At 33.5% G+C, this 25,179-nt stretch overlaps 1 protein-coding gene across 1 annotated transcript in view; it reads right to left on the bottom strand.

Annotated features, from left to right (window-relative positions):
- Positions 1-6,770: 6,770 nt before the first annotated feature.
- The window catches only part of LOC149787992 (cilia- and flagella-associated protein 100-like), a 62,018-nt gene continuing 43,609 nt past the window's right edge, over positions 6,771-25,179 (bottom strand). The window contains exons 15-16 of the mRNA XM_089974276.1: positions 8,878-8,997; positions 6,771-8,312 (exon numbers count right to left, since the gene is read on the bottom strand). Of these exons, the coding sequence (XP_089830402.1) occupies positions 8,196-8,312; positions 8,878-8,997 (237 nt within the window). The 3' untranslated portion in view covers positions 6,771-8,195. The remainder of the gene's footprint in view (positions 8,313-8,877; positions 8,998-25,179) is intronic.

Raw genomic sequence — 25,179 nt, 5'->3', positions numbered from 1 at the left:
TACATGATCTAAGCACAAAGCTAACCAAAATGACTGCTCCCATGTGTTCCAAAATCAGCCTGAATTAGTATAAGATACACAATTAGTTATTAAAATATGGAAAACAAATTTTGCCTGACTAGACAGTATCAGTTTCTGAAAGTGCAATGAACGAATTACCAAATATTTGTAAAATGTATTTTAAAAAAGTTATTGGCTTTTCATTTTACAACTTACCTCTTAAATCCATGAAATGAAAAGGACCATGTGGAGCTAGCAGTTTTTGATAGGTGCACATCTGAAGCTGTATACTCTTTAACGCAGAGGTGTAATGCAGAAGTGGGCAAACTTTCCACTGCAAGTGCCACATACACAAATTTACACTTTGTCGCGGGCTGCATAGTTCATTAAGTAAAATAATTAATATTTGAAATAGCAAAAAAAAAGGTTTTTCTAAATAACATCTAATTGATTTTCACTTGTTAATATGTTGTTAATATTTGAAAACTTAAACTTCAAAAGAAGCACATTTATTTGATAAACAGAGTAACATAAACAGAGTCAGTGCGAATGATGACTTGTTCCTAGGCTGCATGAAAACCCTTGGCGGGCCGCATGTGACCTGCGGGCCATAGTTTGCCCACCCCTGCTATAACATAATATCCACCCATCAATCAAACACCAAAATAAAGGGAATTAAAAGTTCTTTAAACAATATCTAAGATATACAAAGTCAGTTTTAAATAGCCAGTATAACCAGTGAGGAAAACCTGGGAAATTCCTTTTCTGTAAAAATTTAAAAATGTAATAAGGCATACCCATTTTGCACAGTAATGTGTAAATGCAATGTGGCATGCCCATTTTGCATGGGGATGAGAAAATGTAATGTGGCATGTCCACTTTGCACAGGAAACTGTCATTGTAACATGGCATGCCCATTTTGCACAGGAATCTGTCAATGTAGTGTGGATGCCCATTTTGCACAGGAATCTGTCAATGTAATGTGGCATGCCCATTTTGCACGAGGATGAGAAAATATAATGTGGCATGCCCATTTTGCACAGGAATCTGTCAATGTAATGTGGCATGCACATTTTGCACAGGAATGTACAAATGTAATGTGGCATGCCCATTTTGCACAGGAATGTGTAATTGTAATGTGAAATTGCATTTTCACAGGAATGAGAAAATGTAATGTGGCATGTCCATTTTGCACAGGTATGTGCAAATGCAATGTAACATGCCAATTTTGCAAAGGATAGTGCAAATGCAGTGCATGTAATGTTATAAAGGAAAAATAAATGTGACTTTTAATTTTTTTGCTGATGTAGAAATCTGTTTTTTGTAGTCATATATAGATAAAATACCCATGTTTCATACTGTATATATGTAAACATAGCTAAGGACAATACAGAGTTAGTGAATGAATATTCAAGTTATTTAAAATTTGACAATGATTACCATGAATCCAAAACTTTATATTACCATTAGGTTTATTATGAAATTTTTAAAATGTTTGAAGAACAGTATTGATGGGTAAGTTTGATTTCATATAAAAGGTAATTTCAATTTGGTTTAATGCTTTATCTGAATGTATGTAATCTGTACTGATACTGTTAATTGTTGAGGCAATGCAGTAAACTCAGAAACAACAAATTATCACAAGAAAGCATTACAGCTGAGATATTCTTCAGACTGCAGCAGCATGACCATTCACCTTCCATCTTGAATTGCAGCAAGTCTATTACAGTTCCAGTCAAAACACACTGATGACAGTATGAATTCTAGATGTGAAACAATGCAAGAAGCCATACAACTTGTTTTGCTCAAAGAGATCTTAAGCAATCAGTTTTCTGTTTTTCATTACATCCAACCTACTTATAAATTTTAGTTATTATACAGGCATCTACCTGACATAACAAATCACTGAGTAACTGCATCTTCTATCTTGGTTCATAATTGCCTTGACCTTTTGCATATGACCTTGGAATCCAAAACTTATAGGTACATTCTGAGTCATCACATCTGTGAAAATCATAATTTAAAAATCTGAGGCATAAAGTAGAAATCATTTATACATGTAAAACTTGATGTATTGCATATAAACTAAATGGCTATGATTTGGACTGAATAATAAGTCACTGATTCATACATTCTGCCATACATAGGTGAATAAGAATAAACACAGATATTGTTTGCTGGTGTATGTTAAATTTTCAAATGATACTTTGTTGAAAAATCATATGGTTAGAACAGTTTGATTTGTTTACAGGTGCAAAGGTCCAAGTGAAACTGAGTTTATATCTGTGAGAGTTTAGCTTGACCTCTAACCTTTACTTTAATTCCCCCTAGATGGTATATATATGACTAGATATGGCTGAGATTCAATGGAAATGATTCAGAGCAACATGCAAATGCTGGCAATTAAACAGTTCAAGTTTAAGGATTGTGCAAGCATGCATGTCATGACGATGTAGGTCTATTGAAAACCATGGTAAGGCAGTTAGCTGGGGTTTTTTTTCAGCTGTAAACATTAGATTGCATAATGTCAAGGTTAAACAGACTCTTGACTTGTTTTTTACCAAGTGAAATTATATTACTGGCTGACATTTTTAAATAGCTTCTTGGGCCAATATTTGTTAATTACACATTCTTACAAAACCTTTGTAACAAGCATTTAAAATGGTTAAAACTGCATCATGCCATTGTAGAAAATCATAAATTATTTGTTCTTAACACTACAGAGGAAATACTTATGATTTCATATACCATTCTTATGTGCTTTGACAATTTTGGAGAAAAAAAAATGGTTAAATTATATACATGTTTACTTATTTCTTAAAATTCCCGATCACGTTTATAACTATCTGTAATTATGGAAACTGAATTACACATTTGACAAGACTCCAGAATTTGTGAGGCCTGAAAATGAATTATACTCTATGCAGTGTTATTCACTTCACTATGAGCATTCATGCAAGATGTTTGTGATTTTCAAGCCTTTCATGGAATTAAAAAATATCAAGTTATGTCTTAAAAATTGTTTAAAAATTTTACCTGAATTGATATGCTGACAGTCTATGTAAAATTGACTAACAAAAGATTTCATATTTTGAAAAAGTTATGCTAATGATACTACCATTATTGATTTAATATTTTGAATACATTATGCTAATGATACTACCGTTATTGATTTAATATTTTGAATACATTATGCTAATGATACTATGGTTATTGATTTAATATTTTGAATACATTATGCTAATGAAACTACCATTATTGATTTAATATTTTGAATACATTATGCTAATGATACTACCATTATTGATTTAATATTTTGAATACATTATGCTAATGATACTACGGTTATTGATTTAATATTTTGAATACATTATGCTAATGATACTACCATTATTGATTTAATATTTTGAATACATTATGCTAATGATACTACGGTTATTGATTTAATATTTTGAATACATTATGCTAATGATACTACGGTTATTGATTTAATATTTTGAATACATTATGCTAATGATTCTACCGTTATTGATTTAATATTTTGAATACATTATGCTAATGATACTACCGTTATTGATTTAATATTTTGAATACATTATGCTAATGATTCTACCGTTATTGATTTAATATTTTGAATACATTATGCTAATGATACTACCATTATTGATTTAATATTTTGAATACATTATGCAAATGATACTACCGTTATTGATTTAATATTTTGAATACATTATGCTAATGATTCTACCGTTATTGATTTAATATTTTGAATACATTATACTAATGATACTACCGTTATTGATTTAATATTTTGAATACATTATGCTAATGATACTACCGTTATTGATTTAATATTTTGAATACATTATGCTAATGATACTACGGTTATTGATTTAATATTTTGAATACATTATGCTAATGATTCTACCGTTATTGATTTAATATTTTGAATACATTATGCTAATGATACTACCGTTATTGATTTAATATTTTGAATACATTATGCTAATGATACTACCATTATTGATTTAATATTTTGAATACATCATGCTAATGATACTACAGTTATTGATTTAATATTTTGAATACATTATGCTAATGATACTACTGATTGAGTAAAAACTGTTTTTGTCAGGCTAAAATAACCAACCACAAATACTCACTTATAAGTGGAGTCCAACTTCAGGCTGCAGAGACCCAGATCTACCATTGCATGCACTTGTTGATGCCTATGCAGTTTGTTAGGAGTAATCTGTATAACAAACAAAACAGACCGTGATCTATGATCAAACTATGCAACAGTAGATCAGGGTGTGCTTTGTTTGCAGTTGAACTCAGCTTAAAAGTAAGTGTATATGGTATTGATATCAAATATCCAATTTTCATGCCAATTTTATTCAATGGTTCAATATACGGTTGAGAAAGAGTTTAACTGGAATCTTGGCCTGAATGTTTATGTGACCTTTCTCCTTACATTGTGGTCAAATTATAATTCCAACCCTAGTACACCCCCTCTTTCTTATTATACATTCATACTAGTCCTAAAAGTGGATATGTTTGTGAACTTTATTAATTAGTACATCAAAACAATTATTTTTAATCATTACCATTCATGTCATACTACTACAATATTCTATGTGGCCAGTGGTTCATGTGCCAGACTTCCAATCAAATGGGTATGGGTTTGAGTCCTACCCATATCAGCCAGTGAATGGTGTGTCTCTGAGTATGGCACTTTACTCCAAATGCCTCAGAACCAAACAACCTATTCGTGTTCCTGGACCATAAACATCAAACCAAAACCAATATAGTGCTACACTCATACACTCTAACATATACTGCTACACTCATACACTCTAACATATACTGCTACACTCACACCTTCTAAAATATACTGATACACTCATACACTCTAACATATACTACTACACTCATACACTCTAACATATACTGATACACTCATACACTCTAACATATACTACTACACTCATACACTCTAACATATACTGATACTCTAACATATACTACTACAATCATACTCTAATATATACTGCTATACTCATACACTCTAACATATACTACTACACTCATACACTCTAACATATACTACTACACTCATACACTCTAACATATACTGCTACACTCATACAACCTAACATATACTGCTACACTCATACACTCTAACATATACTGCTACACTCATACACTCTAACATATACTGCTACACTCATACACCCTAACATATACACCCACATATAAACCTATTAGCATTATCCAGACCAAGGTAAATCCCAGAGCATGATCATGAAGCATAATTATGAAATAACTAATGTTCTAAAGTATGTGATAAAGAGAAACAATTACTCCAAAAGATTTACCCTTTTCTCAAAACACAAACATTCTTACTGATGCTTCCTTTCCCTGCCTCAGTTAGTTTTGACTGACCAATGTATAGACTTCTCCTCCACATTAAATGTTGTTTTTCTATTATCCAAAGCTGAACATTCTATACAAAAAGAACATCACTGTTTCTGCCAAAGTGAGTTATTGCTTAAAACAAGGTAAGAAGGCTTTGCTAGAGGAGTGATAACATGTACTTTGCACCTCTGCCATACTGTATTTAATCCTGATGTCAGCAAGTGCAAGGGAAAGTGGTCCCCTTCATCCAAGGATGGAGGTATCCAGCAGGATTTTCTTTCAAAGATGATCTCCCAATATCTGTCTTGATAGAAGTTCACATAATACGTTACTACAGTTTGTGGAATAATGGTCTAAAAAAGTTGTGCTCATGGAGCATGGAGATCACACCAGAGTGTCTGAATACTGACCAACGTGTAAAGTCGAGCTGACATGTGATAGCTGGATGAACACAGTTTCATAGCATCATAAAAGTTATTTTCTTTCAAAACAGGTCAGAGGTTGGGAACACAACGCATTGTTCTCAATGGGATGTTCATTCAAAAGTGTCAGAAAAAACAGGCAGCTTTTTCTCTGGTGACCTCTGACCTATTGCAAAAGCACATAACTCTTACAAACTCATGGGGAATGTGTAGATTGGTCTATATGCCCATATCACTGTTGAGATGTGACAACAACAAAAAATATCATGAATTTATAGATTTGTCTATATGCCCATATCACTGTTGAGATGGGACAACAACAAAAAATATCATGAATTTATAAATTTGTCTATATGCCCATATCACTGTTGAGATGGGACAACAACAAAAAATATCATGAATTTATAGATTTGTCTATATGCCCATATCACTGTTGAGATGGGACAACAACAAAAAATATCATGAATTTATAGATTTGTCTATATGCCCATATTATTGTTGAGATGGGACAACAAAAAATATCATTCCTGAATTTACAGATTTGTCTAATATGCCCATACCACTGTTGAGATGGGACAGCAAAAAAATAACAGGAACTTTCTTAATGGTCAAATATGGAAAAAACTTACAATTAGTAAATTGTTCCTGCTTGCTATTGAACAATATGTATAAATAAAAAAATTAGCTTTCCATGTAAAATTTACTTTCAGTGAATTCCCAAATTTTACAGCTAAATCCAATGAAGCGTTACATTGTCTAAAATTGGCAACTGCATCACCTCCAATGATTTTAGACTTGGTTTGCTGCATGTGTGATATCCAACCAGAATGAACTGACCAGCCATTACTATACAAGTCTACTGATGGAATTGTTATTTTAAATAAAAGCTCTCTTTTGTGACACAGCAACTAGTGACAAAGAAACTGCAAAAAAGGTCTTTCTTTTTATTTATTTCATTTCTAAACAAAAAAAAGCAATGTATCTAAGATAGATAGATCATAAATAGCTGTAGGAGTTCTGCTCATTATAAATTTTTGTCCAAGCCTATTAATTTGCTACAAAATTAAAACAAACTCCTTCTAAATGTAGGAAAAAGATTTAGGTACTGATAAATATATTGCTGCCTTTCAAGGTGTACAGAAAATTTAAACTTAAAACATATCTACATTTTATTCTCTTAATTACTGATCAAAATGAAGGGAAATTAGAACTGTATATACCAATAAATATCATGATGAAAGATTATATTAGGAGATAAGGAGTTGCATTTAAAGTGGGAAGTGGAATTTCTATTATTCTATGAACTTTTAAAAATGTGCCTTAGAAATCATTACAACTGATGACAAAAGTGAAGTAGAAGGAAGTATGCAAGTCAATTTGGAATTTGCCCAAAATCAACTAGATCTTCTTTTTTTTACACACCTGCACAAGCAAAAATATTTATACACAGAACAGAAAGCATGATATATGAATGTACAATGAACTGGTGTATATAAATTTAAACTACAAAGTTTGTTCAGTTGCATCAAAGCAAGTAAAATAGCTTTAGACACCTTGCAACATTTTCTAAAGTCATTGCAGTTCCCACCTTCCCAACAATAATTTTCTCTAAATTGGCCTATTTAAAACATACAGTCCCAAAATTCATTGTTAAGTTTTTAGCATGAACAATGTATGATAGATTCAGAGATTTACTTATGTTAAAATAATATTTTTCATAAACAGTTTATATGAAAATGTTCAGCTTTGTGTATTTCTGACTTGCATCCTTTATGGCTATGTATCATAAAATAAAAAAATATTGACTCCAGTTTAATTAAAAATAAATGCTCTTTCGTAATTATAGACATGAAAATATGCAAAGTACAATTCAAACATATTCCTGTAAATATCTGTGTGCACAATTCATAACAGAAGTAGACAGTGATTTCACACGTATGAACCTTAAGACTCATATGTCATAAGGGATCACCCTGAAAAATAATTTGAAATCACAGAGATATCTTGTACAGAATGAACACATTATTGTTTTTCACTTGTAAGAGTAAAAGAACAATCATGAAAAACTTCAATTAGAAGTTCAAAAAACCATTAATTTATTGTGTAATTATATTATAATGAATTATGATGTCCCCGAACATGAGCCTGAATTAAAAATCTTCCCACTGAGTTAGTATAAAACAATATATAAAAATATCACCAAAGTTCTGACTGAAAATACACCACTTCATCTGTAATTACACTAGGCATAAAATAATGCACAGACCATGCAGTGTTTTGGGCACCATGAAATTTATTGCAGTCATATCACTGATACAATGGTAGGTTAATTTTTGGTGTCAGAAGTGGGATCTATCACCACTGGAAGAAGTAGGCAAGTTCCTCTTCTTCTCTGCTTGCCAAATCAGCACTCAGATCTTCCTTTTTCTTCAGCCTTGGGGGCTCTGACCTGAACACAAGCTTTCTGCCAGTCTGCAAATGAACAATATTTAATGTCGTAAACAATATGAAATATGGAATTTACTGAGAACTTTACTTGCAGAAATATTATTCATATGAAAGAGCTGCATGATCATAAATAAGCTGCTGCCCAAAAATATGCTGCATTTTCAAAATCTGCAAAATATTAGCAATGCTAAAATATTTTTCTTTAAAGAACTTTAAGAGTTATCTTCATTTTAAAAATGCAAATTGTGATAAATGGTTGCAACATTAACATACACTCACAAATACACATCATATATACATTTTTATGTCAATAAAAGCAATTTTCCCATCATCTAACAATATTTTACTCAAAAGTTTATCTTCCTTGAAAATATGCTGTCCCACCACAAAAAGTGAAAAAAGAAATTTTACACAATTAATAGATGAGACATCTTATTTATAACTTTTTACAGTATAATAATTGTACTGTATGACCTAATTGTCTCTAATAACAAACCAAAATATGGGTGGGTGGGGCAAGGTAAGGTGGGGTAAATTATATGATGATGGGTAGGGTGGGAGTAATTATATGATGTAGTTAATTACTAACCTGCTTCTTGGGCTCTGCTTTTGCTCTCTCCAAGGCTCGCTTGACTCTTTCTTCCTGGTGTATTCGCTGTTGCTCCATCTTCTCCTCTCTCAACTTCAACCGTCTCTCCTTCTCTTTAGCCTGGTAAAAATATGCTTAAAATTGCAAATAAATTCTTCATACACTCTTCAAACCAAGCATTTAATGGCAGTAAACTTCACAGCTTATTCAATGCCAATGAAGATTAAAATTACTTATCATACTTTAAATATTGCTTAGAATCAGCCATCAGTATCAATATTTATATCAAAAAAGCAAAATACTGATACATTGCTACATCAGTGAATCTTTTCACCATTAATATCTATCCCCAAGTAACGGTAATTACATTTTCACCATTAATATCTATCCCCAAGTAAGGGTAATTACATTTTCACCTTTAATATCTATCCCCAAGTAAGGGTAATTACATTTTCACCATTAATATCTATCCCCAAGTAAGGGTAATTACATTTTCACCCTTAATATATATCCCCCGGTAAGAGTAATTACATTTTCATCCTTAATATCTATTCCCAAGTAAGGGTAATTACATTTTCACCCTTAATATCTATCCCCAAGTAGAGGTAATTACATTTTCACCCTTAATATCTATCACCAAGTAAAGGTAATTACATTTTCACCCATAATATCTATACCCAGGTAAGGGTAATTACATTTTCACCCTTAATATCTATCCCCAGGTAAGAGTAATTACATTTTTACCTTTAATATCTATTCCCTAGTAAGGGAAATTACATTTTCACCCTTAATATCCACAACAGAAAGTCTACACAGCTGATTTGTGTAAGGTTTAAAAGCACTTTAAGATCTCTAAAGGTCTCGTATGTTTAATGATGTAGTCATTTTTTCAACTTAATTTTTATTGTGATTATTAAAATTGATTAAGAATTTGTCTTTTTTATTACTCAAAACATCAGACTGAAGTCATAAGCATTTGACATTGAATCACTCCCAGAATTCATATCATTATGACACACCAAGGTAAATAGTGATGTCATATCAATGACATCATAATGTAATGATAATTACATTTCAAGTCGTCCAAAGTCATTAAGTTTGCAAAATTGGATTACCTTAATTCATTTGTCTTTTAGTCATTGTTTATGTTACACTGCTTGCCAAACCTTGTCAGAAAATATAATAAATAAAATACAATATTTTAACATTTTCGCCTCCAGAACGCCATTTCTTAAGAAGGAAAGAAAAATAACCGTGGCATAGATGCCAAGCTCAATACAAACCAAAAGTCATCATGATATGAATTAACTTTTCCTTTCAGCATGATCAAATAACAAACATTAAACAATCAGAAAATAATGTTGTAATGAAATTTGTGTTTCTATAACACACAATTTGCACTCATAGTGGCTCCACTGAACAGCTTAGATATTTCAGATGTTTCTGTAATTATTATATACACTTTAGAAAACATTATTTAATGTTGTTGCTGATAAGAAATATTTAGTGGAATATTTGTCGACTACTTACAATCACATCAAAATGACAACATAGCTGGCACAAATCTTTAAAAAATATCTAAACACAATGCAGCTGTTGAATATAACTATCTTTTCAATCTACAGTACACCGTAACATGCATCTTTTTATCTGCAGTAATTGCCTACTATTTACTTGATGGAGAAAAGGGTTTTTCTTTCAGGTTACACTCCAGTTCTTGTTTTTAAAAACTTCACATTGTCACATGTATATGATGTCTGCTTAAGGTTCAATCTTTGCGGTGAAAAAGACTTTTTTCCTCTTTATGATCCAAAATAAAATTCTCTATCAGTGTTATGGAGATTTATCATATTTTTAATTCAGACTCATTCTGCACTCATCGAAATTGTGGCTATAAACAAGCAAAAGTGATGAAAAAAAATACAAATTGTTTAACTTATGTCCCTGTCCTTGTTCTGACAAACAAGATTTTCTAAATGTATGGAGATTTAAGTACCGTAATTTACCTTTTTCAGAAGAAATTTGACTGGATAAACTGTTTACATTTTACCTTAAAAAAATGTAGCACACATCTTTGCTTTCTAAAACTGAGCACTGACTCTGAGCACATCACCTTGCATCTAAACCCTGTGATAATGTTGCTGAATTAGATTCCAAAAAGCATCTGCTACATGTTAAATTTCTAAAGCGAACTGATTTATGCCAACATAAGCATTCCCAGATTCTTCTTTAAATAATAATAATAATAATAATAATAATAATAATGAGGACTTTGTATAGCGCCTAATATTTAGAAGCTCCAAGCACTTTACAACATTAGACAGCACCTATAAACAAAAAACAAATAATGACATGACTACAAAAACAAACACCATGAAATTAGAAATAGCATAATTCAATAGGTCAAATGGTAAGACTTGCTATTTCTTTAGAAATTTAACCTTCTCCAAAAATACAAAACTGTACATTAGAACCATAATGGGTCCTGTTAGGGCTAATAATTTAAATTTTTCTTTTTTTTTATTAATTCTTGTTTCTTTTTTGTAATGCTTTCATGACATATGTACTTCTTACAAGACATAACATTTACCTAGTCAATTTTATGATTTTGCTAAATTCAGGAACTTTTACACTGAAAAACCCATTGTGATATCCATACCTCACTAGTGTAATATAAATGCTTGGATTTGACATGATATGACATACATGTACTTTCAATGGAATCTTTCCTGTCCAGATAACAAAAATTCAGACATGTGGGGAAATTTTTGTGTATAAACAGGTTAATCTAGTGTGTTCATGAGTCCCACCTTTAAAATATGCTGAAAGGAAAGCACCAGCCTTATAATGACACATGTGAAAATTTGAAGTCAGAAATTTAAAGAGGCACTGATTGAGGTTCAACCCAAGATTAATATATTTTTAGGTGAAACAAATTCTTCACCCATTTAAATCCAGGTTGTAAAGCAGCAAAACATGTTTTAAAATATAGCTCGAAATTCCATTTTTCAGTCCTCTTCCTGTTTTTAGCAAACAAATTTTCTTACAACTATACTCATCTGATGATTTAAGTACAGTAATTCTCTTCTAAGGCTTCCTGTCTACAGCAGGAAAGCTGTCTTGTACAATGGCTAGCCAATCAATAGTGAAATCACATAGATGTGAGTAATAACTTACACATAAAGTGAGAAAGGCTGAACTAATTTTGAAATAATTAATTTATTCATTTAAAAATCCCATGCATGTCATGAAATCAATGTTATCAAACTTGTATTAATGTTATTTTAAATAACTGTAAATAATCATCAATCACAGCGCCAAGCAAGTTGAAAACCTTGTCAGTAAAATCAGGGTATAAACAAGCTGTAGCTATCCTTCTCCTTTCATGCCATTTTTCCACTGCTGCAGAATGTATAATTGGTGATATTTATTTGAATTTTTTTCTGATTTCAATTTCTCAGGAATGATCAAAGGCCAGACTCCTCCTTTTCATTCAGCTGAATTACTTTCACTTTATTTCTAAACTGAGAATGTCTCTAAAATGAATTCCTTGTCAATGACATCCTGCACTTTCTAGAACAACTCATTCCTTCATTGGCAACAATACCACTGTGAAACTAGTTTTCAGGTTTTATACAAAATGCTCTTCAACTGTTTGACGGTTTTAGTCTGTTACCCTTACCATTACTGCTTGATGGGTTTTAGTCTGTTACCATTACCATTACTGCTTGATGGGTTTTAGTCCTTTACCCTTACCATTACTGCTTGATGGGTTTTAGTCTGTTATCCTAACCCTTACTGCTTGATGGGTTTTAATCTGCTACCCTTACCATTACTGCTTGATGGTATTTAGTCTGTTACCCTAACCCTTACTGCTTGATGGGTTTTAGTCTGTTACCCTTACCCTTACTGCTCGATGGGTTTTAGTCTGTTACCCTTACTGTTACTGCTTGATGGGTTTTAGTCTATTACCCTTACCGTTACTGCTTGACAGTTTTAGTCTGTTACCCTTACCATTACTGCTTGATGGGTTTTAGTATGTTACCATTACTCTTAGAACTTGATGGGTTTTAGTCTGTTAACATAACCCCTAAAGCTTGATGGGTTTTAGTCTGTTACCCTAACCCTTACAGATTGATGGGTTTTAGTCTGTTACCCTTACCCTTACTGCTTGATGGGTTTTAGTCTGTTACCCTTACCGTTACTGCTTAATGGGTTTTAGTGTGTTACCCTAACCCTTACTGCTTGATGGGTTTTAGTCTTTTACCCTAACCCTTACTGCTTGATGAGTTTTAGTCTGTTCCCCTTACTGTTACTGCTTGATGGGTTTTAGTCTGTTACCCTTACCGTTACTGCTTGATGGGTTTTAGTCTGTTACCCTAACCCTTACTGCTTGATGGGTTTTAGTCTGTTACCCTAACCCTTACTGCTTGATGGGTTTTAGTCTGTTCCCCTTACCGTTACTGCTTGATGGGTTTTAGTCTGTTACCCTAACCCTTACCACTTAATGGGTTTTAGTCTGTTACCCTAACCCTTACTGCTTGATGGGTTTTAGTCTGTTACCCTTACCCTTACTGCTTGATGGGTTTTAGTCTGTTACCCTTACTGTTTCTGCTTGATGAGTTTTAGTCTGTTACCCTTACCCTTACTGCTTGATGGGTTTTAGTCTGTTACCCTAACCCTTACTGCTTGATGAGTTTTAGTCTGTTCCCCTTACCGTTACTGCTTAATGGGTTTTAGTGTGTTACCCTAACCCTTACTGCTTAATGGGTTTTAGTCTGTTACCCTAACCCTTACTGCTTGATGGGTTTTAGTCTGTTACCCTTACCCTTACTGCTTGATCGGTTTTAGTCTGTTACCCTTACTGTTTCTGCTTGATGGGTTTTAGTATGTTACCATTACTCTTACAGCTTGATGGGTTTTAGTCTGTTAACATAACCCCTACAGCTTGATGGGTTTTAGTCTGTTACCTATACCCTTACAGCTTGATGGGTTTTAGTCTGTTATCATTACCATTACTGCTTGATGGATTTTAGTCTGTTACCCTTACCCTTACTGCTTGATGTGTTTTAGTCTGTTACTCTTGCCCTTACAGCTTGATAGGTTTTAGTCTGTTACCCTTACCATAACTGCTTGATAGGTTCTAGTCTGTTACCCTTACCATTACTGCTTGATGGGTTTTAATCTGTTACCCTTACCATTACTGCCTGATGGGTTTTAGTCTGTTACCCTTACCATTACTGCTTGATGGATTTTAGTCTGTTACCCTTACCATTACTGCTTGATGGGTTTAGTCTGTTACTCTTACCATTACTGCTTGATGTATTTTAGTCTATTACCCTTACCATTACTGCCTGATGGGTTTTAGTCTGTTACCCTTATCATTACTGTTTGATGGGTTTTAGTCTGTTACCCTTACCGTTACTGCTTCATGGGTTTCATTCTGTTATCCGTACCATTAAAGCTTGATGAGTTTTAGTTTGTTACCCATACCCTTACAGCTTGATGGGTTTTAGTCTGTTACCCTTACCCTTACAGCTTGATGGGTTTTAGTCTGTTACCCTTACCGTTACTGCTTGATAGGTTTTAGTCTGTTACCCTTACTGTTACAGCTTGATAGCTTTTAGTCTGTTACCCTAACCCTTACTGCTTGATGGGTTTTAGTCTGCTACCCATACCTTTACAGCCTGATGGGTTTTAGTCTGTTACCCTTACCATTACTGCTTGATGAGTTTTAGTCTGTTACCCATACCCTTACAGCTTGATGGGTTTTAGTCTGTTACCCTTACCATTACTGCTTGATGTATTTTAGTCTATTACCCTTACCATTACTGCCTGATGGGTTTTAGTCTGTTACCCTTATCATTACTGTTTGATGGGTTTTAGTCTGTTACCCTTACCGTTACTGCTTCATGGGTTTCATTCTGTTACCCTTACCATTAAAGCTTGATGAGTTTTAGTCTGTTACCCATACCCTTACAGCTTGATGGGTTTTAGTCTGTTACCCTTACCCTTACAGCTTGATGGGTTTTAGTCTGTTACCCTAACCGTTACTGCTTGATAGGTTTTAGTCTGTTACCCTTACTGTTACAGCTTGATAGCTTTTAGTCTGTTACCCTAACCCTTACTGCTTGATGGGTTTTAGTCTGCTACCCATACCTTTACAGCCTGATGGGTTTTAGTCTGTTACCCTTACCATTACTGCTTGATGAGTTTTAGTCTGTTACCCATACCCTTACAGCTTGATGGGTTTTAGTCTGTTACCCTTACCATTACTGCTTGATAGGTTTTAGTCTGTTACCCTTACTGTTACAGCTTGATAGCTTTTAGTCTGTTGCTCTAACCCTTACTGCTTGATGGGTTTTAGTCTGCTGCCCATACCTTTACAGCCTGATGGGTTTTAGTCTGTTACCCTTACCATTACTGCTTGATGGGTTTTAGTCTATTACCCTTACCCTTACAGCCTGATGGGTTTTAGTCTGTTACCCATACCCTTACAGCTTGATGGGTTTTAGTCTGTTACCCTTACCCTTTCTGCTTGATGGATTTTAATGTGTTACCCTTACATGTACATTTCAGCATACATGTAGGCCGACACACTAGCTTTACTTTATGGCAACCAGACATCACGCTAAACTGAGCTGAACATTAATGTGCATCCCAGCAGTAAGCTTTTGTCACCTTGGTAACCATCAAATCTGATAACTGCTTGTACTTGCTTGTAAGTTGAGTCCAACTGCGAACTGTACAGACCAGATTATAATGCACCAGCAGATCTGGGTCTGTGCAGGTCATTAGGAGAAATCAGTAAAATAAACAAAATACACCCTGGCCTGCAGGTGCATTATGCTATGGCAGGATCTTTGTTGTGCGGAGTTTGATTCAACTAATAAGTGAGTATATTAATAATTATCCATGACACAAAACTTTGCAACTAAAGAACATCCATCTAAAAAAATGACTGGATTAATAGTTTGCCTCTTTGTATGGCTTAAAGGCAGGTACTTTACTGGCATACTGGAACTAAATGTCATTTTCAATGAAAAAAACATGAGATTTCCATCTGAAAACTCCCAAAGGGGTGGAACTGAGATGAGTAAATTCTGTCTGCTGGTCATGCAAAAGAGGTGACCATCCAAGCAGGGTCCTTTGGAACAAAAAAAAATGTTCATGCACTAGGATTATGGCAATAAAAAAATGGTTGGCTGCTGGTCATGAGGCCATTTAAAATGCTTGGCTCCTGGTCATGAGGCCATTCAAAATGCTTGGCTGCTGGTCATGAGGCCATTCAAAATGCTTGGCTGCTAGTCATGAGGCCATTCAAAATGCTTGGCTGCTGGTCATGAGGCCATTTAAAATGCTTGGCTGCTGGTCATGAGGCCATTCAAAATGCTTGGCTGCTAGTCATGAGGCCATTCAAAATGCTTGGCTGCTGGTCATGAGGCCATTCAAAATGCTTGGCTGCTGGTCATGAGGCCATTCAAAATGCTTGGCTCCTGGTCATGAGGCCATTCAAAATGCTTGGCTGCTGGTCATGAGGCCATTCAAAATGCTTGGCTGCTAGTCATGAGACCATTCAAAATGCTTGGCTGCTGGTCATGAGGCCATTTAAAATGCTTGGCTCCTGGTCATGAGGCCATTCAAAATGCTTGGCTGCTGGTCATGAGGCCATTCAAAATGCTTGGCTGCTGGTCATGAGGCCATTCAAATTGGTTGGCTGCTGGTCATGAGGCCATTCAAAATGCCTGGCTGCTCGTCATGAGACCATAAAAAATGGTTGGCTGCTAGTCATGAGGCCATTCAAATTGGTTGGCTGCTGGTCATGAGGCCATTCAAAATGCCTGGCTGCTGGTCATGAGGCCATTCAAAATGCCTGGCTGCTGGTCATAAGGCCATTCAAATCTATTATACCTTAATTCACCTTCCTCTAGATGAAATCTTAAGAAAATCTTATGTGCTAAATATTTTTCATTTACCTTCCAAATTTCTTTTTACACATTTTTGCTTCCTAAAATGGGTGGATTTACTCTGAGCAGATTATTTAATATTCTAACTACTTTTGGTAATCATTCTGAGCTATATACCCCTCAGCATAATGGTACATACTATATTCTTAGAGCAAGCCAAGTCAGGGCAACACAAGCATCCTGGATTCTTCTTTAAATAACATATTATCCCATAGGTCAAACCATAGGAAAGGGTGTGAATCCCATGGGGTGAATGGAAGGAAGAGGGGCATAGAGCCTTTCTACTCTGGCCCCTCCAGCCACCTTGTCATTAGAATTATGGACGGAAAGAGGTTTTAAATTTGGGATGGATTTCAATTCTGATTTTTTCTCTAATTAAAACACTTAGGAAAAGGTGCCATGGACCTTCCAAGATAGTGGTGTTTCTTACTTGATTTAGCTGGGCCCAGTACCATGGGTTGGGACAAGAGTTGCCAATCTGTCAAAGTCTGAGAGGTCTCCATAGGGATTAGCCATCTGAATAGCCTCTCAACATCATGAGGGTTGGACCACTTTAGCTATGATCCAGCAAAACCTTTTATGTCTCTAAGGACACATCCCAATGGAAATGAATGAGCTCTGACAAGAGTCCCATGACATACATCATTAACATGTGCATCACTGTGCTGGTCATGGCATCAAGCAGTCTCTACAATGCAGCCAGAGATAATGATTCCTCCTTCAACAAATTAAGAGGCTGCAAAATAGTCAGTGCTTTCAGTTACAAAGCTTTGAAAATGAGATGGGCCCATGTGGGTTAATGGACCCAAAAGTTCTTGACTTTGACAAGAGGCCAAAGAGCAGAAGAGGGAACAGACCACCACTTCTGCTGTCTGGCCCATCTGAGCCTTTATTAAATTGCAGTTATCTCACCTTCATTACAGATGAGAGACCAACAGCAGGTCAAACTTGGGCTGTGCCTAGAAAAGCCTCTCCAAATTGCAGAATATCCTAGCCTCTGATGATCCCAAACATTTGGGACATAGATCTGAGGAAAGTAGGTAGTAAAGCTCATTTATTACCTCATGAAAAGTCCCACCTCTTCTTCCTGTCATCTGACCCACTGGGTGAGACAACAAAGGTGAACCTGATAGATGAGAAGGACCTGGTGAAATGGGTTCTTCCAGGAACTCATCTGTGTCTACAGAAATGGACCGTTTGTTATCGTTTCTCCAGGGTAAGGGAAGAAATGGACTTTTTGACCTGGGTTTCATCATTCCATTTCCACTCATGGGAGAATAATATTTAAAAACATTATTATTATTGAATTTGTTTTTTAATTATTTATCTTTGACACAATTTTTTTAAGCAATTTGGACATCTACCTTTTTAATGAAAACCTTCTTAGAACAATTAAGCAAAAACTACTTGAAGTTGACAATAGAGAGTAAATTCCTCACTTTTTGCATTTTTATCTGAATGCTTTATTGACAATAAATAAATAAATAAATAAATAAAAGTAACACATAATACTCTCCCTGTATCAGTGATCTTTAGTCGTAGAAGTTCGGTGGAAAAGATAATCATCTAATTTCCTGTTTTGAACAGCAGTTGAAGACCCCAAAGTATGTACATTCTATCATTGATGGAATATTAATTTGTTTATTGGGATGTCATACAAGACGCATTTTTCTGTTTCTTTTTTGTTTTTATTAACATTATCTTTGTAAATCAGTGCACTTGAATGAAAAAAGAGTAAAGAATTACTGTGCAGAGATGTCTGAATCTCCTGACTGAAACAAAATACAATTTAGTTTAAAAAAAATGAAATGAAACAATAAAAAGACTTGTACTAAAAAAACATTGAAATCTGTTCAGTAAATACATCAAGCAAACTATAATTATTTAGGAAAAAGGGAAGAACAAAATATTATTTTGCAAACTCATAAAACTATGAAGTACAGGCCTGAAGAAAATGTAATTTAAGCTTTAAAATATAATTAAAGTTTTGAATAAAACTTTACATCTTTGTCTATTTGCTTGACAGATAATTTCTACGATTATTTGAGTGATTGTCCTGCTGTTTGATGACGATGATTGCTAGAATTATGTGTACTTAAGTGAACATGCATCGGCATAAATATATACGCTGTTATTTTAATGTTGAGTTGAAATTATTTCAATATAATTTGGTAGCATGCACTGTGCACCCAATGGTTAAATTTTACCTGATGTATACTCAGACAGTTTGTAATTTGCTAAAATAATAATTTGCTGAGATTTACATAGTTGTGCAATGATTCTTAATCACAACATTTGTAGCTTTGAGGAATCATTGTACAAATATGCAGTTTCAATGGGAATAGGAACATAAACAAATAGGAATAGTTTATTATCTCACTAACAAATCATAAAAACTAGTGGGAATAGTTTATTATCTAACTAACAAATCATAAAAACCAGTGGGAATAGTTTATTATCTCACTAGCAAATCATAAAAACCAGTGGGAATAGTTTATTATCTTGCTAACAAGTTATAAAAACCAGTGGGAATAGTTTATTATCTTCCTAACAAATCATAAAAACCAGTGGGAATAGTTTATTTTCTCACTAGCAAATTAAAAAAACCTGTGGGAATAGTTTATTATCTTCCTAACAAATCATAAAAACCAGTGGGAATAGTTTATTATCTTCCTAACAAATCATAAAAACTAGTGGGAATAGTTTATTTTTTCACTAGCAAATTAAAAAACCAGTGGGAATAGTTTATTATCTTCCTAACAAATCATAAAAACCAGTGGGAATAGTTTATTATCTCACTAGCAAATCATAAAAACTAGTGGAAATAGTTTATTATCTCACTAGCAAATTAAAAAAAAATCAGTGGAAATAGTTTATTATCTCACTAACAAATCATAAAACCCAGAAGGAATAGTTATTATCTTCGAAGTGAATCATAAAAACTAGTGGAATTAGTCTATCTCTCAAGTGAATCATAACAATCAAGTAGGAATAGTGTATTATTCTCTCTAGCAAATCATAAAATCCAGTGAGAATAGTTTATTTATCTCACTAGCAAATCATAAAAAACTAGTGGAAACAATGTATTAGGCTTTCTATCAAACGATCATGTCAAAATTAATTTGTTTGCAATATTTCAACTGGAACTAGAACTAAAGACTACAGATTTTACGGATAATATTTTTTTAACTTTCCATTTTAAACATTTTTCAATAACACAGATGTCCCTTTAAAACATACATAATAATCACTAGTGAAACAATGTAATTCATGTATTTAAATCATTTGTGAAAAGTTTATAAAATATTGGGCATGCACAGTTGTCTCTTGTATATTACTGTCTTGTTTGAACTGACATATTTTTATTATCTAAGGACCAAATAGTCAGCACAAAAGAATTCTTATTATTAGCCATTATTAAAACATTTAATTAATCCAGTTTCTTGAGGATGTGAGTATCCTATTATGGTGATAATTATGACAATGATCATTTACTATAAGGACTGTTATGATTTTTTGGGGGTGGGTTGATTTATTAAAGACAGGATCCACTGCTAATTTATCTCTTGACTGAGATCAATATATTCTTTATCACAATGAATGGAATACCTCTCAATATTTGTACTTGCTGACACTGACAGGTTAATGAAAGGATAGTTTATCTGCTTTAATTTTCGATGGAATTTCACTAATACTGGTGATTTAACATCTCATACATTCTTTTTTTGCCCAAGCAAATTCTATCATACACACAATATTTTTTACTTATTTTTTCACAGAAAATGTTTATAAATATGTTCAAAATTAGCTTTGATAGAGAAATATCCACTATGTGGTATATAATGGAATGTCTGGGCACATCTCAAAATAACCCACTCTCTCTGACTCTTGCTAGCCACAAAGACACTTATGAAAAAAGTATGCACTACTGCTGGCCTGAGACATATCATACAGTTAAGTAAAACTGTAAGAAAAACATATAAAAAAATGAGCATAATTCTTGTTAGTGAAAGACCCAGAAACATGTACTAAAGTCACACATAAAAAGTTAAGAAAAATTTGGGTATACATGGTTTTGTGAAATGGTGTCCAGGACATTTATACGGTTATATCAGAGACCTGTCAAACATGACTATTTTGTCCTCAAAAATACTTAGTTAGAAAACAAACTCAGTATTGTTCGATTACAACATAGTTTCTAAGACTACAGTTGATTATCTGACAGCTCTACTCTAACTTTAATGCATCATTTTCAGTAAGGCAGTGGTTATTTTTATGTGAGTTAGACCAATTTTCAGTAAGGCAGTGGTTATTTTTATGTGAGTTAGACCAATTTTCAGTAAGGCAGTGGTTATTTTTATGTGAGTTAGACCAATTTTCAGTAAGGCAGTGGTTATTTTTATGTGAGTTAGACCAATTTTCAGTAAGGCAGTGGTTATTTTTATGTGAATTAAACCAATTTTCAGTAAGGCAGTGGTTATTTTTATGTGAGTTAGACCAATTTTCAGTAAGGCAGTGGTTATTTTTATGTGAGTTAGACCAATTTTCAGTAAGGCAGTGGTTATTTTTATGTGAGTTAGACCAATTTTCAGTAAGGCAGTGGTTATTTTTATGTGAGTTAGACCAATTTTCAGTAAGGCAGTGGTTATTTTTATGTGAGTTAGACCAATTTTCAGTAAGGCAGTGGTTATTTTTATGTGAGTTAGACCAATTTTCAGTAAGGCAGTGGTTATTTTTATGTGAGTTAGACCAATTTTCAGTAAGGCAGTGGTTATTTTTATGTGAGTTAGACCAATTTTCAGTAAGGCAGTGGTTATTTTTATGTGAGTTAGACCAATTTTCAGTAAGGCAGTGGTTATTTTTATGTGAGTTAGACCAATTTTCAGTAAGATGTAATGAAATACCATGTACTGTGAATATCATCCTGGAAAACATGCACCAGAAAGCTCAGATGTGTAATGTCTTGCAACAAAGGTAATCTTATGTTCAACAAAAATGTTTGTGAAGTACAAATACATCTTAGGACCCTACAGTCTGGTTTCAGAAACTGTACTTCCAAACCCATGTCAATGGCTTCTTGCTAAGTATCTCATTTCAATTAAATATTTATGCCTTTTTAACAACTTTTCCTAATTTCATGAGGTGGAGGAAATCAGATCTCCCACCATGAAGAATACATAAATTGACACAATATGATGTCTAATAAATGAAATTCTTGTCTATCCTGCATTTTTCCAAACAAGACCAAAGTTTGGAATACACATTGTTATGCTTCTGTGCTGATTGTTTGAACTTCTAACAAGAATGAAGTGACTATTCCACCTAAAAGTACTTGTACAAACCTGGACCCTGCTACTGGTTCTTATACAACATAAAATGTTTTGTCACTTGGCAGACTAAGGTGTCCTATGATTATAAGCAAAATCCTTCAGACCGACTGGGAGGACATGTTTTCATTTGTTGCACATTTCTAAATAATGCTTTGATCATGCAGGCATTTACATTTTTTTAAAAACATGGGCAGATTAAATTATCTGAGATATTGCTTTAAAGTTAGTCTGGTTTCCTAACCAACTCTGCTGAGTTTAACAAGAAAACCTGGATCTAGACCAAACCTAGATAAGCCAATATCCTGATCTGACTGCAACACAACCATTATGTATTTTTTATTATTCCTTAGGTTCATAATTAAAGAAAAATTTCATAAGAATTATGGCCAAATCATAAATGTTAAGAGGTCTTCTCTACTGAATAATTATACTGAAATATTCTATATCACCATATAAGCAATGCTTTAATCTTTTTTAAAACTTGTTGATTGAAATTTTTATTCTGGTGACTCTATCTACATGATGCAGGTACTATAAAAAAAATGTTTCGGCCAAAACAGCCACAGCTAAACCAAAATGCTATCTTCTTCAATTAGGGCTTAGTGAAAAAGTTTCTTAATTTATAATATGTGCTAATTATACCATAGTTCATTGTATTATTTTGTGATTAAGCTTTCTACAGAACAAAGGCAATATTTCATCTTAATAAAACTTTTATGTAAACAAATTCTTATTGGGGTGGTTATCTCCCAAAGATGTAATTGCATTAATAATGATATGGCTTAAGAAAATACTCTACAATTTATTACATCGATTTCTGCCATGTTTTTTGTATTATTGGAAAACTGGCAAGATGGAAGTCAGCAATTCTAAGGGAGATAATTACAAAAGCCTTTGATGTCTTATTAAAACTCTCTGCATCATACATTTTAATTTTTCCAGTATGAAACACATACTTACAAACTGAAGGTTTAACAACTGTAAGATTTTGAAACTTTAATGAAGCAAAGCTATGGCAGCTGAACCATCAAAATCATTCTAACTTTCTTGTATGAAGCATGTTAAATTTCAATGATAGCTTAATCAATACATTAAACATGTCTTGAGTGGAGAACACCATTTCTGCAAAACACAAGACGTGCCCAATTTGTACAGCTTGCCTTTGCACAAAATTTTATTGAAGAGGGCACAATAGCTATCTTCACAAAATTATTTTTCGCCAAAATAAAGTATGAATATTAATTACTCAGCACTAAGCAATTGGCTGAAGTTCTAAAGATCAAAGATTTGAAAAACTATCAATTTTAATTGGTTTGAGACCTATTCTTTATTTTTGCATGGACACTATCAATTTTTATATTTGGTAACAGTTATGTTGCTTGGATCCTATAAAGGTAAATCGTTTACCTGCAGATTTTTCATCTGTCATGAATGTTGGCACATGAGTTGCACTAAAAAAGGCTAATTAACTGGAAGTGAATACACACATAAATTTCCCTCTTCCTGGATGATTTAGTGATGAAGTCACAAAGGTGCAGAAGGAAAACTATAATAATTTACATTTGACTATAAAAATCATACTCTAACAGTTGATCATTTGACTTTTCAAACAATCTTCACTTATTTTTAATAACTGTCCTGACACTAGTTACTCATTTAAATGTTCTGTCACAAATATGCTGAATCAGCAGTACAGTCAAACCTGTCCAAACAGTCACCTTTATATAGTTGTTACCTGGTCTCAATGACCATTCCAATTTCCCCCGGAAATCATACATAAATTTCATGCACATAACAGTCACCAGCTTTCTTAGGTACGTGGTCAGGTGTTCCTAACCAAATAATGGTTTCTCATTGGTTTCAGCAGTCACTGGATTATATCAACAATGACTGCTAGTGTATGCAAACTAAACTTTTGTTTCATGAAAAAACATTGTTTATAGATAAAGGAATATTATGTGAATTGGTGTGGAAACATTTCTTATCTTGTTTGTACTCACTGTACTCTGGTCACATATGAATGTAACTCAAAGGTTTCATGATGTTAAATTCTACAGCAACACAGTTTCTGTCATTAGGGTAGAGGATTGAAGCAATTCATTTTGCTAGATGGTGGGACTAGCAGACATGATATCACAACAGAAATGGAAGTCGCCTTTTACTCCAGTGTGACAAGCTTAGTTTGATATATTCATCTATTTGCCTGTGAATTAAATCTCTGATGAAAAAGTTCATCTATAAGATCACATGAGTCACACCCCTTTACACTAGGGTCAGGGGTCGTTCTATATCTTAAAACTTGTCTGCAAAATCAGGCAAGTTTCAGTTCATGTGTGACAAAGCATCATCATGTACTGGTCTTTCATTCCTTATTCATTACTAGCCTTCATAAAAGCTGTTATTTGATTACAGCTGAGCAAATGTTTAATCTAGATATTCTTTTGAAAGTGTACAGCTGTTTTAAGCCTAATTTATACATGTTTGCTGACCAGTGGTCATTACTTTTATTAGTAATATGCTAGCTATTGAAATTACTGTTTTGTCTAAGATCTGTGATTAGTTCAAGAACCAGTGATGACTTAGTTTATGGGATGGATTAAAGTAAGCAGGATACAATAATCTTATGTTGAACATAAATTGAGGAGAGAACAACATATTTGTGTATTTTATGATTTTGTTAAATAGCACACATTAAAATGGATATTGATCACAAAGATCAATATAATTAATAATCAAATTGGTAATAATAATGATAATAATAACAATAAGAAGAAGAAGAAGAAAATTCAGTACATGGTATTTGTTCAAAAACCAATTTTGAAAGATGACTCTGTCATCTGAGTACAAAAGCCACTGTTGCCATTTTCCATGGATGGCCACTATTGACAGGTTTGCCTGTATTTGTTAAAATTGAAAGATGGTTAAATATCATGTTTTACCAAAAAAATTTTAGGGGTGTCAGCTTGAACTGTAGTTTCATATTCAACATGTGCATACACTATTAC

Source organism: Sinohyriopsis cumingii, chromosome 11 (assembly GCF_028554795.1).
Source record: "Sinohyriopsis cumingii isolate HCF-2022 chromosome 11, ASM2855479v2, whole genome shotgun sequence".
Taxonomy (NCBI): domain Eukaryota; kingdom Metazoa; phylum Mollusca; class Bivalvia; order Unionida; family Unionidae; genus Sinohyriopsis; species Sinohyriopsis cumingii.
Note: the sequence above shows the minus strand (reverse complement) of the source record. Positions and strands in the feature narration are given on the sequence as shown.